This window comes from Phacochoerus africanus, chromosome 11 (genome assembly GCF_016906955.1).
Source record: "Phacochoerus africanus isolate WHEZ1 chromosome 11, ROS_Pafr_v1, whole genome shotgun sequence".
NCBI classification, from domain to species: domain Eukaryota; kingdom Metazoa; phylum Chordata; class Mammalia; order Artiodactyla; family Suidae; genus Phacochoerus; species Phacochoerus africanus.
In genome coordinates this window covers 96,555,551-96,575,587 of record NC_062554.1, presented here as the reverse complement: position 1 = coordinate 96,575,587, position 20,037 = coordinate 96,555,551, and the positions used below count along the sequence as shown (strand labels likewise).

Sequence of the window (20,037 nt, the reverse complement as noted above, 5' to 3'; positions counted from 1 at the left end):
TACTACTATAATTTGAACTACAGTTTTTAGACTGAAACAGACAGTGCTTTAAATTTTTTTTTCCAATTACTTCTCCTCTCCTCATAAAAACTCTTAGAGATCAAGCACTTCTTATGATTACCCTTACCTCTGTATTAGATACCAAGTAAATTTTAACTATTACTTAACAATGAATTATTCTAAACTTTTTTCCTATTTCTCATCAAATTTTCTTCCAATATTTATTGAACATATTATATACATATTATTTCATCACTCTTACTGTTTTGAATGACACAGAAAATGTAACTAAACAACATATATTAGACAATAATGTATAATATTATAAAGAGAAACCCAAGCTAAAGTTTGATTCACAGATTATGCTTTCTGCTATTCCAGTGATGCCCAAATCACGTGACCTCCTCCTCGGAGGCAGCTACTCGCTGACAGCAGTTTGGCTGCAGATGGCTCACTGCAGTCGACATCTTTAGCTATGCATATTAAAGCACAATTTATTTTGGTTAAAAACTAGACATTAGCATTCCTCAGAACTGTGATGACATGCTCAGCAACTTGGTGAAACAGTTGTATTTAAGATGATCCAATTCAGAATTTGAATGGATAACTTTCTAAAACTGTGGATTACACTTTCTGCTGCATAATTCAGAAGCCGTTAACAAACCTTGTGAAACGTAACCTAAACATGCATTTTTTTCTTCATAAAGCATAAAACTGTTCACCAAAGGCTAGCAATAACATTTATAACTCCTCACAAAATAAGATCAAATCATAAAAGCAAACTTTGTCAGTGCAATCCAAAACAAGGAAATCAACCCTTTTACCAAAATATAATTACGAATAATTACAGCACACAGGCATGAAAATACATGTCATTTTTTTTTTTTTTGGTCTTTTTAGGGCCGCACATGTGGCATATGAATTTCCCAGGCTAGGGATCAAATCTGAGCTGCAGCTTCTGGCCTACACCACAGCAACAGCAACACCAGATCCAAGCCACATGTGTGACCTATACCACAGCTCATGGCAATGCCGGATCCTTAACCCACTGAGTGAGCCCAGGGATCAAACCCGCATCCGCATGGATACTAGTCGGATTCACTCCCGCTAAGCATAGCGGAAACTCCCTGAGTTCTATTCTTAACAGTGAGCAAAGTTATCAACTTCATCATCTATATTTTCAAAATCTATCAGAGTGACTGGCTCAGAGTAGGAGCCCACAGCTTTCTAAAGAACAAAAAAAGAACTCAGCAATATAAGACTCTGGTTTGAGCAAAGGTGAGTAGAAAGGGATAAAATCAGTCCTCTTGGATCTCAATTTTTTTACACTAAATTTCAAAAATAAACTCTGCCAAGAAGGTTATTTTTTTATAAAATAAGGTTGATTTAGAATGTTATGTTGATTTCAGGTGTATAGCAAAGTGATTCATTCATATGTACATATATTTTGAGATTCTTTACCATTGAAGGTTATTACAATATGCTGAATATAGTTCCCTGTGTGCTATACAGTAGGTCTTTGTTTTTTATCTATTTTATATATAGTAGTGTGTATCTGTTATTCCCAAACTCCTTATTTATCCCTCTCACCTCCTTTCCCCTTTGGTAACTGTAAGTTTGTTTTCTATGTCTGTGAGTTTCAAGAAGTTTAATTTATTTTTCACTTTAAGAATATATGAAATCCTCCCTCCCTCCCTCTCTCTCCCCCCTTTCTCTCTCTGTAACCCAGAAATTTAGGAAATGATCTATTTAAAAACCAATGTGATCCCCTATTTAAAAAGATGCTATGAGTGTCAGTTGTGGGAATTTCTATATGCTGCAGGTGCAGCCCTAAAGAGACAAAAAAAAAAAAAAAGATGCTAAATTTTGGGTCTGCAGATCTAGCTTCCTATATGGGCTCCATTGCTAAATTGTGCCCTTGCAAGTCACTTAAATTCTTAACCTAGTTTCTCAGTGCCAGAGTTAACAATGATGGCACTATTAGAATTTTATAAAGATTAATAATAATAATGTTTTAATTTCAGTTTCAAAGCCCTTCCACTTATATTGCCAATGTGGTTTTTACTTTATTTATGACAAGTCTCATATCATAAATAAGGAAAGTAAATACACGGAAAAAAATGCCCTGCCCAAGTAACAGTAAGAGTAAAGTAAGAAAAAGTTAAGAAACAACATGCATAGTGAAGTTGCTGCTTCCTTATCAAAGTTAACTAGAACTACTTTTAAGTGAATTCACAGAAATATTGACAAGAGTACACATGTATGAAGGGTAGAGGTAGGACTACAACTCAGATCTCTGGATGCCTGACCAATGCTTTGGATACCGGCATTACTTCAGTGAAAATAACTATAAACTTCAAATAGATTTTTCACATCTTTGCCTTCACTGTAGTACTTCTGAAAGCTGTGTAAGAGCCTAATTTTCTAAACTAATTAAGATATGGAACATGGGAGAGTGTTAGGTATGTGATTTGTTATATTTCTCCAGGGATGTGAACAATAAGCAAGTTAACCCATCACTATATTAAGTTTACTGATCCAATAAATGATTGTGTTAGTTGTGGGTATCTGCTTTCACAGTAGAACGTCTGTTCTTACTAAGCTATACAGATCATCATTCTAGTTGCAATAATATGTAGTAACAGGCTTAGGCAATCTTATAAAAGCTGGATACACAGAAAAACACCTGAACCATTAGCCACTTAAAAGTTGAAAGTGAAAAAAGACTTTGGGGAGCTCCTGCTGTGGCACAGAGGCTTAAGAATCCCAGTGCATTGGCTCGGGTTGCTGTGGAAGTGTCAGTTTGATCTCCAACCTGGCACAGTGGGTTAAAGGATCCAAAGTTGCTGCAAGTGCAGCACAGGTCGCAGCCTTGACTCATATTCAATACCTAGCCTGGAAACTTTCAAAAAACTCTGGTTCTAATGGTTAAACTTATGGGTAGAGCATGATGAATATATATCTATTCTATAGGAGGAACATTCAGGTCATGAAGAAAGTGCTGCAAACTGGACCTCCTTGAAATGAGAGCTAAACAAACATGGCACTTGTGAACATATTTAAGTAATGTGGATTTTCAAAGGATTGTTTCTATTCTAAATTCATGAGGAAATTATTTTAAATAAAGAAATTGGTTTTGTTATAGTTAGGGTATTTTTGTTTTAAATACTATTTAAGATACCATATATATTTTTAGAGAATAGAAAGAAAAAAACCCACAATTTCCTTTACCATCTAAAACACTTAGGTTTAAAATCAAGGGACTTTATTCCTCTTTATTGGATTCATATAAAAGTCCTGTCAATTGAAGTACACACGGCTGTGACAAGCAAGGGTCAAATAAAAAAACTGACCAAATTTGGTGCCACAGGCATAAGCTACTTCAAATCATCATAGTCATTTAAAACCAAAAATTCTTGGCATTTCACCAAAGAAATGGTAGAATGCCAAGGCTAAAGATGAAAATCAAGAATCTGTCACCCATTCTTTCACATCATGCATTGTTTAACCAATCATATCATGAATGAGGATTCTTTAAATTACTCAAGAGTTCATTACAAGATGAATTTACAAGGTCAAAAAAATAGTACAAAAAGGTATGGTATTAAAAGTTAAAAGCCTCTCTTTCTGCCATCAAGTGTTACTCTTCAGAATCGGTGTTAATTTTGCCTTGATTTTTTATGGTTGCCATGATAATATCAAATAATAATTTTATTTATAAATTTAAAAAATCATGTAGTTTCTCCTATAAAAGCTGCATTTTTTCAAAGTACAACCTAATCACTTATTTTAGGGCTGTCTTCTCCTACTTCATTTTTCTACATAGCACTTATCTGTCACACTGTATGTTTTATTTATTTGCCACTCTTACTACAATACACATTCCATGAAAGAAGAATTTCTATTTTGTTCACTCGTACATCGAGGACAGTCTATCACAGTGCCTGAAACACAGGAGGTGCTCAGCTAAATAACTGAATAATTTGTTCTATAAGCTAGGAAAACTCTGGGTCTTTTCCAGATCATCAACTGGGCCTATTTCTACAAGCAATCAGCCCACTGAAATTTGAGGGTAGCAATTACAGATAAAATACCTTAAGTATTTCTCAGAAAGAAAAAGAATTTTTATAAATTCTTTATATTTCCTAAATAGACTCTCTTCTCAGGTGTTTTGTTTCATTTTGTTTTTCACTTGTTCATCTATGTCCTTCAAGTGGTGTTATTACTAAAATGTCAAGTTAGTCTCTCAACCCACTCATTTATAGTGACTGTCTCTATTATTTAGAATGGATAATCAAGAGAGGTTGTTCTGTATGGACAGTTCTGCTTCCCCAGTGGTCTCCCTTCAATGAGTAGAAACAGGAAGGCAGAGAGACTGTTCAAAGTAAGGAAGGTTTTACTAAGAGGGTATCAGATTTAGGGCATTTGACTCCTGGCTGAGTAGCATCATATTGGTTTGTTTTCTCCTTTGTATCACTCTCTTGTAGGAGAGGAGCATTATTTCTTATTCTCTTTTGAAAGCCCTAGTTTTCTCATGAGGGTCCTTCCTCAAGAAGTTCATTCCTTTATTTGGAGAATTCTTTGGCTTTAGCCTGGCATGAAGAAAAATAAAGCCTCTCCCTACCTGCTGTCTTTTACTGGAGATTAGAAGAATCCATTTCTATTTGATCCTATTGTAGTTCTTTATCACATAATCACTACCCACAGCCCACTATTGTTTTCTGTATTCCTTTTTTCTTTTTCTTTTTTTATTTTTTCCTGCTTTTTAGAGCTGCACTTGCGGCACATGGAAGCTCCCAGGCTAGGGGTCGAATCCGAGCTGCAGCTGCTGGCCTACACCATAGCCACAGCAACATGGGATCCGAGCCACATCTTCAACCTACACCACAGCTTGTGGCAATGCCGGGCCCTTAACTCACTGAGCAAGGCCAGGGATCAAACCCACATCCTCCTGGTTACTAGTCATGTTCTTAACCCAATGAGTAATAACAGGAACTCCCATTTTCTGTAATTCTTTTTTTTTTTTTTTTTTTTGCTTTTTAAGGCTGTATCCATGGCATATGGAGGTTCCCAGGCCAGGGGTCACATCGGACCTACAGCTGCCAGTTTACACAGTCACAGCAATGCAGGATCTGAGCCGAGTCTGTGACCTGCACCACAGTTCTCAGCAACACCAGATCCTTAACCCAGTGAGCAAGGCCAGGGATCGAACCCACAACCTCATGGTTCCTAGAAGGATTCATTTCCCCTGTGCCACAATGGGAACTGCTACTTTCTGTAATTCTTGATGCCTAGCTTAGAGCTTCACTGAGGCTCCCTCAGGAATCCACCTAACAGTGGTTTCCTCAGCTCATTCTGTTACCTCCTTCTCATGTTCTTTCTCTCTTCTAGAAATACTTCAACCTGCCAATTTTTGTTATTGATGGCTTTCCTATTTCCTAGAACTACTTTATTTTTTATGAGTATTTTTAATTTTTATTATTGTTGTTTGTATTAGTTCATTTATTTTTAAATTTACCAATTTATTTTTAATTCATTTACACATTATTTTAGTTTTTAATTTTTTAAGTATATAACTACTATACTTTTGATCTTTTAAAAGTAGGAACTTTAGAGACACTTGTGCTCAGTCCTTTTTATAATGAACTATGTCATGGTCTTTGCTTAGAACTTGGGGTGACAAAACACATTTGTACTAAAATAGCAAGCAACTAAAAAGAGCACTGCCCCTTTTCTAAAAGTTATTTCTGCTACTGCATCCCCAGGAGTATCTTAGTGCTTTCTGCCTCCACTGCTTCCAGCCTCCTGACATCTGGCATAGCTCTACTCTTTTCTCAACACATTTTTCTCCCTCAGTTTCACTTACTGAAAGCAGGAAGCAGATCCACCTATAAGAGGTGGCTAGTTAAGTGATTTTACCAAACATGAAAAATTTCATTTTTAGTTTTGTTTTGCTTTTTTAGGTATTTTAATAAAACATGGAAGTTGAAGTATGTTTGTTTTTCAGTTTTTGTTTTTTAGCTACTGAGAGATGGTCATATTTTTGTTAAATAAAGTATCTAATCCATCATGATCAAATAATATGACCAAAAAAAAACCCCCCACCTAAATCCACTTTCATCACTACCATTTGGTTTATTACCAACATTCTAAAAAATGACAAGTCATTTCATATACTATGAAATTTCCTAAGAGCCAGGAAAATTATCAGACATGAGAAACCAAGAATTTAAATCACTTCCTAGATCTATCTAGCCCCAGGCAACTCACCAAGAGAGATAAAGTAAATCATCAACAATAACAAAAACAAGAAACATTTTTGTGTTTATAAAGCAAATATTTGGTTTCTGTTTCAGAAAGCAAACCCAAAGAGTGGAGTTGTACTGTTGAGACTAATTCCATTAATGGACTAGCTACAAACTCCTCACAGTGTCAAAAGTCTAGGCTTGGGGCCAATGGATTTTTAAGGTTTATTTGGAACAGCCCATATCTTGAAAGCTACCAGGAAGGACCATTAATTTAAACGCCATCCTCTTCACACAGATATCTGGGCTGTCTAGATATGAACGTGTATGGGGCATGTGTGTGTGTGTCAGGTGGGCCAGGACACACACATTCACAGTGTATGTAAAACCAGTAAACTTAGTTAAGAAAGTACAAGTCCCCTTTCCTGAAGCTTGTGTCTGAGTGTCATCACCTCTCCAGTCCTTCTTCCTCAGACGTGGTAGTCATTTAAGAGCCAAGATGTTTACAACAAAGTCATAATTCTGCACTGGCAACAAAAAATATTAGAGAAAGTCACCTGGTCTTTTCAAGGAGGGATATAAGAGACCAGGATTTTATTTTACCCAATAGATTATCAAAGTAATAATATAGAAAATTACTTGCATATAAACTCAAGTTTGAAAATGAATTCATGTAAATTAAAGTACTATATATAATGTCCAGCCTCTGTGTCTGTTCTATATTGAAAACGCTTTACTCAATCTGAATGTCTGAAGACAATTTGACCCAGAGTGGTTCATCCTCTTTAGAAGATGCAGAGAAGTTTACCTTTCTTTTTTTGTTTGTTTGCTTTTGCTTTTTAGGGCTGTACCTGCAGCTATGGAGGTTCCTAGGCTAGGGGTCGAATCAGAGCTACAGGTGCCGGCCTACACCATAGCCACAGCAATGCCAGATCCTAGCCACATCTTCAACCTACACCACACCTCACGGCAACACCAGATATCTAACCCACTGAGTGAGGTCAGAGATTGAATCTGCATCCTCATGGATACTGGTTGGGTTCATTACTGCTGGGACACAATAGGAACTCCAAGAGAAGGAAAAGTTTACATTTTCACAGATACATAAACAGTTTAGAAGTGGTAACAGTTCTCAAAATTTCATTGATCTTATCTCTTGACACAAAAGCTCTCGACCTCTATCCAGAGATCTAACTTCCCAACCTGACCTCCTAGTAATTCAGGAGTTTCAGGAACTGGCCACTTGGTGGACAGGATTAGGGAAGGTGCCTTCCTATAGTTCAGAGTAAGAACTTGGATCACATTTCTCTTTATGGGGAAAAAACAAATATTAAAGTGACATGTTACTATGAATACTGTAGATCAAATGCTATGTCAAATAAATAGATCAAATTACTATTTCAGAATCCTTAATTCATGATATTTTATCTATATAGATACACAATGGAATACTACTCAGTCATAAAAAAGAATACAATAATGGCATTTGCAGCAACATGGATGGAACTAGGGACTCTCATACTGAGTGAAGTTAAGTCAGAAAAAGAAAGAATATAAGGTACAAATGAGCTTTCCACAGAAAAGAAAATCATGGACTTGGAGAATAGACTTGTGGTTGTCAAGGGGCAGGGGGAGGGAGTGGGGTGGTTGGGGAACTTGGGGTTAATAGATACAAATTATTGCCTTTGGAATGGATTAGCAATGAGATCCTGTTGTGTAGTCACTCATGATGGAGCATGATAATGTGTGAAAATAAAATGTGTACATGTGTAACTGGGTCACCATGCTGCACAGTAGAAAAAAAATTGTATTGGGGAAATAACTATTAAAAAATAATAATAAAAAAATAAAAGTAAAAAAAAAGAAAAAAGAATCTGAGAGTAAACTTTAAAAATCAACTCTGTTTAAAATACTGAGATTATCGGAGTTCCCGTAGTGGTGCAGTGGTTAACGAATCCGACTAGGAACCATGAGGTTGCGGGTTCGGTCCCTGACCTTGCTCAGTGGGTTAACAATCCGGCTTTGCCGTGAGCTGTGGTGTAGGTTGCAGATGCGGCTCGGATCCTGCGTTGCTGTGGCTCTGGCGTAGGCTGGTGGCTACAGCTCCGATTGGACCCCTAGCCTGGGAACCTCCATATGCCGTGAGAGTGGCCTGAGAAATGGCAAAAAGACAAAAAAAAAAAAAATACTGAGATTATCCATGGTGCATTTCATTGCAACTTCAAAAAGCACTTCATATACTGAAAAATACCTTCTCATATAAATGGTCAGTTAATCCTCCTAGCAACCCAATGTGTTTAGCAGAGAACATGTTATTGCCATTGTTCAAATGTTATCATTGTTAACAGAAAGTGTAAATAACTCGCCCAAGTTCATCTCGTCAATAATGAGCATGCTCTCTTTTTTAGCCAGTGAGACCCTCTACCTGTCCCTACATTCCCATCTCCTGTCATGTGTGTCCAAGTTATTATTATCCTCAAATACTTCTGTTTCCATGATATCCCCACAGTGATGGTCTCTTCCTCTGATCTTATAGCACTTCATCTCCTTACCGTGGTGAGTAAGTGGATTTGGAATCAGAAGATTTAGTTTACATTCTACTTGGTTATTTACTATCAAGATGAGCCGAAAAAGTAAACTAACCATAGTAACCACCTGAACACCAGTTTTCTCATTAGTATAATAGTTAGAAAAGAACAGAATATATGCCCATAGAATTACTGGGAAATTTAATTTTGATAAAACAAATAGGAAAGAACTATGTGAACTGTAAAGCCCTATACAAAGTTACTTTTTTATAGATTTATGTTTTCCTTTCTTATCTACAACTTTTACTTTCCCTTCTTTCTGGTTGAAGGAAGACTTGATTCTACCCACTATTTGTTAGCACTTCACAACTAGGCTTTTTATACACATTTGTAAAAATGAATGAAGGACTGAATGTATGGCTATATTAATCAAGGTAAGTTTCATAAAGCAGAATTCTCACTGCTACCGACTAAATGTAGAAGCCAAATCTGACTTCAGCTTCTCTCCAATCTCCTTTCCCATTTCTTCCCAACCACTTCAGCTAACCTAAGTTTATTTCCTGATTTCCTCAATGCACCCTGCCTTATTCTGGCTCTAGGTCTTAGGCCAATCATTACCGCCTTCCATGACCTTTATCTGCTGAAATAATCTCTATCTTATATACCCAGCACAAATTCCATTTTCTCCATGAAGCTTTCCTTAATCTCAGCCACTGGAAACGGTACTTCCTACTGTAAAGTCCACAATGTTTGCTCATGTCTCTCACAGCTTTTATTATTTGACCACATATTATATTTCCTTGTGCATGCATTCTCTACCCTAGTACATTTGGATCATGTTAAGATTGGCATTATGTGTTACTTATCTTTATATCCTACCAAACATGTAGTCAAATGTCTTCTATATTACAGGTACTCAAATAATGTATGTGGCTTAATGGTCCAACTACATGTTTCTGCCTTTTAAACTGCCACAAAAAACAGGAAAAAACATTTTATGAAATGATCACCTACTGTTTGAAGTCATTATTAATGCACATATTATTACCATATCAAAATGGTATAAAAACTTCTATTTATACAATGGGATACTACTCAGCTATAAAAAAGAATAAAATTTTGCCATTTGCAGCAAACTGGGTGGACCTGAAGTGCATTATGCTAAGTGAAATAAGTCAGACAAAGACAAATACTGCATGATATCACTTTTACCTGGAATATAAAAAAAAATACAACAAACTACTGACTGTAACAAAGAAAACATAGACACACAAATACAGCAATCAAACTAGTGGCTATCAGTGGGGAGAAGAAGGGGGGAGGAGCAGCATGGGAGTAAGGGATTAAGAGCAAGAGACTATTACGTATAAATAAGGTACATGGATACACTGTACAACATGGGAATAGAGCAAATACTTTACAATAACTATAAAAAGAGTATAGCCTCTAAGAATGTGAATCACTATACTGTACACTCATAAAATAGAATATACATCAACTATAAGTCAATAAAATGTTTTAAAATAAAAAAATCTAAAAAACAAAGTTTTAGATTAAAAAACTACAAATATATAAACAACTTATAATCATATTTCTTCCATTTTCTCCATAACAATGTTCTTATTAACTGCAATTTTATCATCAAAGTATGTCTTATTTAAAAAGTTAAAGTATTCAATATGATTTCTGGTAAAAAGAGTAAAGGGTACTTTAGCAAAATAAGCAAGGTTGACCCATTTTTAATGTACATCATTTTCATCTTTCATCACAGAAAGTAATCAAACTAATGTAACGTCTACCAATAATCATCCCTGTTGCTATTATCAGCTCAGAGATGCCATTTATAACAAGGGTAGAGAAGTCTCCTCTTTCACAGATATTTAAATCACATAATCCTGCACTGCCTGCTGCTTTCATTCCTTCCTGGGCTGTTCGCAGACATAATGCACACACTGCCCACTAACAGCTGTTCTCCAGATGGACTCAGGTTTCTGTGCCTTCTCATCGGGTAGGAGCTACTGCACCTCCTTTAAAATTATATTCTTTTAGACACCAAGCCTTTTAATGCTCACTTAATTTCTCTTATTATACCATTTTCACTGTATTATTCCCCAACTCCAGAGAATTTCTGAATTCTTCTGCTGTTTTATGGTTTTTGTCCCTTCCCCCTGAACGTCCCCAAATCTCTACCTATTAAAATGCTATTTTATTCAAGGCCATCTAGTGCTGAGTTAACATTAACTGACTTGCTGAGAATGACTTTTGTATCCTGAATCAGAGTGCACAACCTTGAACTCATTGGTGTGACGACTGGCCCTTTCATGATTTGGTCTGTCAGGAAGGCTTACCCAAAGACTTGGAGTTATAAAAAGACTTGGAGTTATAAACTGTGATCTTTCTGAGATGACATCCATTGATGCCGAACCTGCTCTAATGCCTTCTTCACTTTATGAACTGACTTATGCTGTTACGAATGACTCTCAACTAATGAGGGAAGCATGCTTTCACAGGCAACAGCAAAAACCACCGGCAGGAGATGGTGATGTGCAGTTTGAGAGAATGTATTCCAATTTATATTCAAATTGTATTTAGAATATGAAAACGTTGTCCACTTTTTTTCCCCAGAATAAAAAGGGTCCCATTCGAGAATATCATTATTAAGAGTACCATGGTAGGAGGAGCATGAATTGAAAAGTTAATGTAATATCATTGTGTAATACCTAATAGTGTGGATTTTACACAAAGAAGGCAATGAGTAAATGCTTAGCAACCTTCAATCAATTCATATTTGTTTTATAGGTCAAATTAATCAGAAATTATGGTAATGTTTTGGAGAAATATTATAATTAGAGAAAATGCTGACATTTTCTAATTTACATTTGACAGAGAAGAAAAAGACGAGTAGGAAGGAAGGCGAGAAAGAGAAAACAATTAGAGAAAAACACTGCCGTCCTGTCTTATCAGTGATAAACTAAGCACCATTTGTAGAAGATGATGACACGGTTTAAGAGCGTGAACACAGTGAATAAATGCACTTACCTCAGTTAAATGAGGATTGGGATTAAAACCACAGAGGCTACAAACAGTGGTTTGACACTCAGTGCATGTGTTAAAATTGGCCTTTTCTGGAACATGCAACAGAAGTTCAGTGGTATTGCAAAGAGGACAGATGGTTTTAGGGAGGCCTTGTACTGGAGTCCACCCTACAGATGGAAAAGTTGGTGGCTGAAGAGGTTTTCCAGTTCCTGTTTGGCTTACTGGTTTTTCAGGTTGCTGAGCAGAGGGCTTTGCAGTGCCAGGCTGTTGAGAAGGGGGTTTTGCTGGGCCAGGCTGTTGAGAAGGGGGTTTTGCTGAGCCAGGCTGTTGAGAAGGGGGTTTTTCTGGGCCAGGCTGTTGAGGAGGAGGCTTTGTAGAGCCAGGCTGTTGAGGAGGGGGCTTTGCTGGGCCAGGCTGTGGAGAAGCAGGCTTTGCTGGGCCAGGCTGCTGAGGAGGGGGTTTTGCTGGGCCAGGCTGTTGAGGAGGTGGCTTTGTAGAGCCAGGCTGTTGAGGAGGGGGCTTTGCTGGGCGTGGCTGTTGAGGAGGAGGCTTTGTTGGGCCAGGTTGAGTCTTTGCAGGCCCAGGTGGCTGAGCTGGAGGCTGTGGTCCAGGTTGATGAGCTGGGGATTTCAGCGTCCCTGGCTGTTGGGCAGTGGGCTTTGCTAACCCTGGCTGCTGAACTGGAGTCTTTGCAGGCCCAGGAGGCTGAGCTGGAGACTTTGGCCCAGGCTGCTGAGCTGCAGGCTTCGTTGTCCCTGGTGGCTGGGCTGGGGGCTTTGCTGTCCCTGGCTGTTGAGCTAGGGTCTTTGCTGGCCCTGGCTGCTGAGCTGAGGGCTTTCCAGGCCCAGGCTGTGGCGTGGAAAGTTTTTCAGATCCAGGCTGCTGGGCTGGAGGTTTTCCAGGACTTACTTGCTGAATAGGTGGCTTGGATGGGCTTTGCAGTGAGGGTTTAACTGATTCTCCTCTTGCTGTGTCTGTTTGTTTAGTCTGAGGCCTGGCTGCATCTCTTTGAAGTGGCAGTTTTGCCTGGTCTGTCTGAGGAAGCTGGGTAAGCCCCTGAGTTGGCCTTCCTGCTTCTGGAGGTTGTGATTTCATTTTTTCTGGCTGCTGAGAAGCTACAGATTTGGGAGAACCATCCTGCTGAAGCGGGGCCCTCACAGGTCCTTGCTGCTTAGGAACTGGCTTGGGTGACTGTTGTTGTAATGGAGGCTTTGTGATTCCTTCAGGTTTTCCTGGTTCCTTCTGAGCTACTTTTTGTTTCTTGGCAGCTTCTTCCTGGGAGGCATCAGGGTCTGATATCAAATCAAAAGGATTGAATTTATTTACAACAGAGGAGACAGCACTTAAAGGGTTAACCTCTGAGAGGAAGCCAGGCATCATACTAGACTTGTGCTCTTCCTTAAAATCAGTTCTGGACTTCGATTCTTTCAAGCTAATAGTGGAAGGACTCCTTCCGGGCAATTTCTGCTCTGACCTCAGTGTGTCTGTAGTTCTGCTTTTACTGAGACCAGGCTGAACTGGACGCCCAGGGTCTGGTGGTTTTCCTGGTTGCTTTGGAGGATGACTACTATCCAACTCTTGTTTCCTAGAAAAAGGAAACAAAAAGAAGTGAAAATAATGGAAATTAACCCAAATCGAAATAATATTCAGAAGCTGTTACTTTCTCACATCTTCAAAATTATGAATGTATAAATATAATTAGAATCTATTTTTGCAGCATCCTGTAAGTGGCCACAAAATTTTTAATCTTTGTTGCTTTCTTTATATGGGTACAGATTTTCAACACAGAGTTGAAAATAGGGGGGAAAACTCAATACCTATTACTGTAAGTAATGACGTGTTAAGATATGTAGTTAGAAAGTGTAATAAAAAATAATTTACATTTACACTTAACAGAATCTTTCATAATTAAAGCCAATTTAAATATATTAACTCAACAAATCAATGAAAAGCCATGTTCTAGTACATTCATGCTCACAGAATGTATGCTTTTCGACCAAAAGTTATGGTCAAAGAATGTTAGTTTCCCAAATACTTGAATTTTAAGAAGTGAAAATATTCCTTTTAAAATGAGCTTGCTGCAACTGTGTTTTGGTTTTGTTTTTGCTTTTTGCTTAATACCAGAATTTATATTAGCTACATAAGACACACAACATGACATCAGGAAATACAGGATGCCTTTTATAGTACTTGGAAAAAGTTAATAATCTATTCAATTTTACACTACTCTGTGCAAAAAAAAAAGGGGGGGGGGAATATCCATCAAATATTGTCCTTATTAAACTTTATATAAAATTATGTAAGAATTTCTACTTTAATTAGAAAATCTTGCAAAGGAATTCTATCTTCCCTGTGGAAGAACTAGGTTATATCATTCAATTATTTTTCCAATAGCATTCTTAATCTGAGATCTCTCAATACAACAATAAGATGCTTAAAGCATCTCGAGATACAGTCTGATACACAAATAGCAACAAGCTGATTGTGACCCTGTTTTTGAAAAGTACTGTTTCTTTCTTTGGATGAAGAAAATACATAATTACCTCTACTTAATGTTTTCTGCATTTACTGTGACCACTGGTAGAGTATTACATATTATTTTTGACAATGACTTAGAAATGTAACAAGTAATTAATTTGCAACATTGCTTTTAACTCACAAATACACAAGATGAATTATTAAAGCTAGTTTTGGAAACTTGATCAATTTTAAATGACTATGATTAAATAGTTAAAATACTCATTTTTCATATACACTTTTAGTTAAAAATCAAGTATATTAATTTTTAATTATGCTATTCTTTACTGATAAAGTTGCAACTAAAATGAACATGCTATGTTAAAATTTTGGGGTAAATCAAATTATAAGTATTTGATATATGTAATGTCAATTTTAGAAAGGGTTTATTTCTTTTTAATTGAAAAAAAGATAAACAGGATTCAGTAGCACTTAAAATATGACATGATAACAATAAAGTTCTATACATTTTAATTTGTTTTGTCAAAATTTACCTACTAATGGACCAAACTATACCTTTATTTCAGGTCATCTGGTACTTAATGTGAATTAAGTTTCTGAAATTCCCTTATGACAAAGAAATGTAATTTTCTAATAAAAAAGGAATAAGCAGAATTCTTAGTTCTGGGAATTTCCTCCAGGAAAAAAAAGTTATAAAAACTTTAGTTATTACTATGTCTCTGAAGACTGAATTTAAATTAGGAACTAAAACTATTACCCTGGTTGATTCCAACAGTTCTAAGATATTTTTTTAAAACATACAGCTACATATTTCCATTTGGGGAAAATAATTTTGAATGTTTCTTTACAGCCCTCTCCATGTGCTTCCTTCTATATGAAAGACAGAAGAGCCATAACAAATAAAATAGATGATCTTCACATTATTCTAGAAATGTCCCATACTCAATTAATAAATTTTACCACCCCCATAAGGGGCACATGCTTAAGAACTATGTTATAAAAGGGACTACCCTACCAGTAGTTATTTAGGCATTTTATTGAAGAAATCTATATTTAAACAGAGTACCCCCAAAACTATTCTTAACTAAATTGTATGGTCTTAAAAATACTATTAAATGTAATCCCTGGTTTTGCAATAATATATCACTCAAACCAACATATGTACAAATCAAAAAATAAACATATCGAAATACCAAATATGTGTGACAACAATAAACATCGAAAGTTAAGCAAGCCACTTGCATCAGAAATTATAACTGCATGTACTTTATAAGTATTAAGTTGTATTACAGAAGCCCCCTTGTGAAAATATATATTTGGCTCTAAAGACTATAAATGAAATCTCATTTTAGGTGCCATAATTATGTAAATAAACCTAAGACATGGAGATTTGGGAGGAAGAAAAAGAAAAGACAATCACTAAGAGAGGATATAGACTTAATACCAAAAATTTAAACGTATCTTAGCTAACTCTGGTCTTTTGATGAATTTTTGTTTGGTATTAACAGTTGTTCTGTTAAAAAGAATGACTAAAATGCAATCTGTGTCTTGTGTACTAGACTGTGAACTCCTAAGGAGGGAACGTGTTTTACTCTCTTTGCATTACTAGAACCAAACCTGGTAACTAGCAGATGAGTATTAATATTTGATGAAACAATGAAGAAACAATTGAACAATAACAGTGAGTGAACAAATGAATGAACATATCAGGTTTTTGTCTCACTCTAGATTAATGTTTCTTGAATTCTTTTCACTTTAAATTTTTTTACAGGTCTTCTGAGATATAAATGGAAACATTCTATATTCATTTTAGAACCCAGACTTGGCTTGCTGCTCTAGGAAGACAAACAGTTGTGGAGGTGTCTACCTAGTGGGGGAGGCCTAAAGGCATGCTAAAGAAAATAACCAATTCAATAGAATTCTTATGAAATAGTATACTAATCAGAAGTGTTTTTAAGTAAAGCTCTTCTCATATGAAATATCAGTGATTCTAAATAGGATGAGTAGACAAAATTATAAATTTGGATTTCCCTGGGTTGATAATGAATTAAAAATACATGAGCATTTCATTTGTAAGGTGTAACTTCTAGCTTGTAATTACCCATGTTTTATACAACCCCTCTTTTCATTTTTTCTTATCATTCTCAGATTAGAATTTTTCTTTCACAGGTTAACAGAAAAAAAAAAATTCAGCTACAAATGAGATAAACATGAATAACTCTAAGAATACAAAAGCAGTTGGAATATTAAGATATATTTTAAATGTAACACAACAAGCAATGACACTTGACAGTGTTTAGTCATAAAATTTTATAATACTAGAGATATAAGCAACTCTAGGAATGTCTATTCATTATTATATTGTAGAGGATACTAGGACTTAGGCTAAAAGATTAATTTAAGGTTATAAAACTAGTTTAGTTACAGGAATCTTATGTCCTAACTCCTGGGTGTGGTGAGGGCAGGATTTCCACGAGATGGCACTGACTTCCATGTAAAAGAATACAGATATATCAAAATAACTCATAACAATGAATAATTCAATATACATCTTGTCTGCAGCCATCATGGCCAGTGCCATTCACTGTTGATATTAATATTACTATTCTTTATACCTATAGGGTACCTTCAAATTAAAATCTGATCAAAAATGTCCCTGTCCATTTTTAATTGATCTTTACAATGGCTCTACAAGATAGGTGAGGTAAGTGTCACCTGCCTTCTTTAGATGCAAAGGAAACTTAGGCACATATAACTAAGAAGCATATATAATTTTCCATGAGTCAGTCAAAATTAATAGAATAAGGTCTCTGGGCTCTCAACCTTTATTTCATTAAAAAAAAATCAAATCCCACTATGACTAATTCATAGAACTTAACCTCATAAAACTTGAAATAATTTGGATATGCTTTTAGAAATTTACTTAAATTAGTATATTTCTAAAAATCTAAATGATAAACCAAGTATTTATTTGGTTATCACATATAGGGATAATTAATTCTTCCAAAATGATTTACCTTATAGAAATCTTCAGTAAAATATAAGCAGATTATAAAAATCAGACATACATTGATTATATTTTTTGGACTAAGCTTTCGAAAATTACTATGTAGGCCACAGATAACCTACTGATAAGAACTCCACCATAACGAAATTACCGATGGAGAACTTTAAAAGTATGCTAATATAAATACTGCATAAAACACTGTATTTTCATAGGCTGGATACCAATTTTTAGCCATCCTCTGAACAGGAGTAAGGAATTTAAAAATCAAAGCTTGCACATTTCTTGGTATTTGTAGCCAGCATGCTAAACCTGTTGCTTGTATCTCTTAGGAAAAACTGTAGAAGAGCTGGCATACATTTCTAAAAGGTTAATAAAAGTACTGTACATTGTTATTAGCCTATAAAAATCTGGCATATCAACATTCAAAATTTTTTCTAAGTCGGGCTTTAATCAGTAAACAAAAATAGTACATATCATAAACTCTGTTCTTAAGGGAATGGATAAGAAAGGCTTATTAAATCCCTCACTAAAAGGATATTTCCCAAAAAGAAAACAATATATTCAATATAAAAAGCTAGTTTTTACTAGTAGTATGGGTTCCCCTTCAATAAAATATGGTTTTCACCTGATGAATTTTATCTATTTAAGATTTTATGTGAAAAATATTGTTACTATCCGCAAAACATTTTATATTTATCCTATACTAAATACACTATAGATACCTGATAAATTATATGCATGTGCTTACATTAGATTCTAAGTTAAAGTGTTTTTATTTTATGAAGTACATGCTAAGAGTCTATGGCTATATCCAGATCTTTCATATTTCCAATATCTCTAATGAAAATTGTAGGTTATCATAAAGCAGGAATGGTTTCAGCACCATGGACAGAAAACTAATCTGTAAGGGAGGGTGCAAAGTTAAAGAGTTTGTTTACAATAATAAAGGCAGGGCAGGCACAATGATTACACCCTCTTAGTACTCTAATTAGAAAACAACTAATTTATTAGGATAGAGGAAAATGGAGAGCTAGAGAGGGAAATGAATACATTAATATTACAGATTAGCTCTTAATTGCCTGTGCAAGTTGCTCGTCGCTATGTCTTTAAAAGTATGCATTGGAAACTAATTTTAAGATAATACAAATTCTCATGTTCTTCTATAAACTGTAAGACATTTTTCCATATAAAAGAGCAGCGGTTTAAAAAAATAGCATATGCTAATTCATAAGTATATGTATAGCACCTGCACTGCTATGACCAAACCGTCTGGTTAAAGCCACTATACATTGTAGGGTTCCTCGTTGAATATAAAAGGTGTATTCATTCTAGGTCTTCTACCTAAGCAGATCCTGTTCTCCTCTGGGGGTAGGGAGTGAAGGAAAGACAAATCACCTCCAGAGGAATTAAAGCTATTATTACAGAAATATTTAGGCATCATTCACAGAGAAAAAGACCCCAAAATGACTGAGGAGGTTTAAAGAGAGACAGGTAAACACTCAAGCTCTATTCATTCCCTAACACGTCCGTTTTGTACTAATGGAAGACTTCCAGATTAGTAAAACACTGGAGGGCGTCTCTCCACTCCACCCTAGAGGGAAAAGGTTCCAAAAGGCCAAAAATCACAACCTAAAATCACAGTTCCAAGAATGCAACCCTTGACTATCCCACCAGAAACTCTATAATGCATCATTTTTATTCTGCCTAACAGAGGTTTATGATCTCTTTATCGGCACCCCATTAGGGAGAATAAAATGAACAGAGGCGACATATATGTACTGCTGTGCTGGCACATATGTGCACGAAAAGCTGTACATATATGCCTGGACATATATATCATGCTGTGCGTGCCTGTGCATGGAAGGCGGCTCCGCAGCGGCAGGGGGAACGCTTCCCTTGGGCAGCCCCTGCGCCCTTGACATGACAGCGGCGATCTGTCTCCTCTCCTCTTCGCTCAGCTGGCTCAGATCCGCCTCCATGCCGACCGGGATCACCGTTTGCAAGGGGCTCCCCGCCCCGCCAGCCCCTCCTCCGGCGGCCGCCGCCGCCGCCGCCGCCAACCCTTCCGGTAGCCCTTCCCCTTCCAAGCTCGCCTCGTTGCCCATAGCTTAGGGAAACTCGGGGCCGCCGCGCTCCCTCCTTCTACTGCGTCCCCGCCGGGAAGCCGGCGGCCCGAGGAGCTACCGGAGCTGGGGTCCGCCGCGGGGCGTGCAGGCGGCGGAGTCCCTGGGCTCGGGACCCGGCAGAGCTGCCCAAAACGCCAGGCGGGGATTAGTCCCTTTTGCAGGTGATGCCTGAAACCACTGCCTCCTCCATGTTGGACCACGCCAGGAAACCTTTGCAGAAGACAACTCCCAACGCCGCCTCAGCGCCCCGAGCCGGGGAGAAGCAGATCAGAGCGGTGCCAACTGGGCGCCGTCCGTCCCTCCCACCGCGCCCCGCCTCCTCGCCCGCGCCCTCGCAGTGCGCATGCCCTTATCGAAACAGGTGATGCCCGCGCCCGCGCCCATCCCGCTCTGCGTCGCTCCGTGTCTTTCCTCACTCACAGCACCGATTTAAAGGAGCCCAGCGAAAGCACAGCTAAAAATCCGAACGAAATAGCCGACGTTTCTTTCAGGCATATTTCAGGATGCCTCAACCTGAGTTTTAGCCGACTGCATTCAAGGGGACCGAGGAGAGGTTGGAGGGGAAGTATCTGTTCCCGTCTTTGACTCCTGGGATTTGTAGTTTCTTTTCTTTTTTT

General features: G+C 37.2%; 1 protein-coding gene across 1 annotated transcript in view; it reads right to left on the bottom strand.

Annotated features, from left to right (window-relative positions):
* Positions 1–19,628, bottom strand: part of PCLO (piccolo presynaptic cytomatrix protein) — a 400,569-nt gene extending 380,941 nt beyond the window's left edge. The window contains 2 exon segments of the mRNA XM_047753722.1: positions 11,813–13,394; positions 19,146–19,628. Coding sequence (XP_047609678.1) covers positions 11,813–13,394; positions 19,146–19,399 — 1,836 coding nt within the window. The 5' untranslated portion in view covers positions 19,400–19,628.
* Between the last annotated feature and the right edge of the window lie 409 nt (positions 19,629–20,037).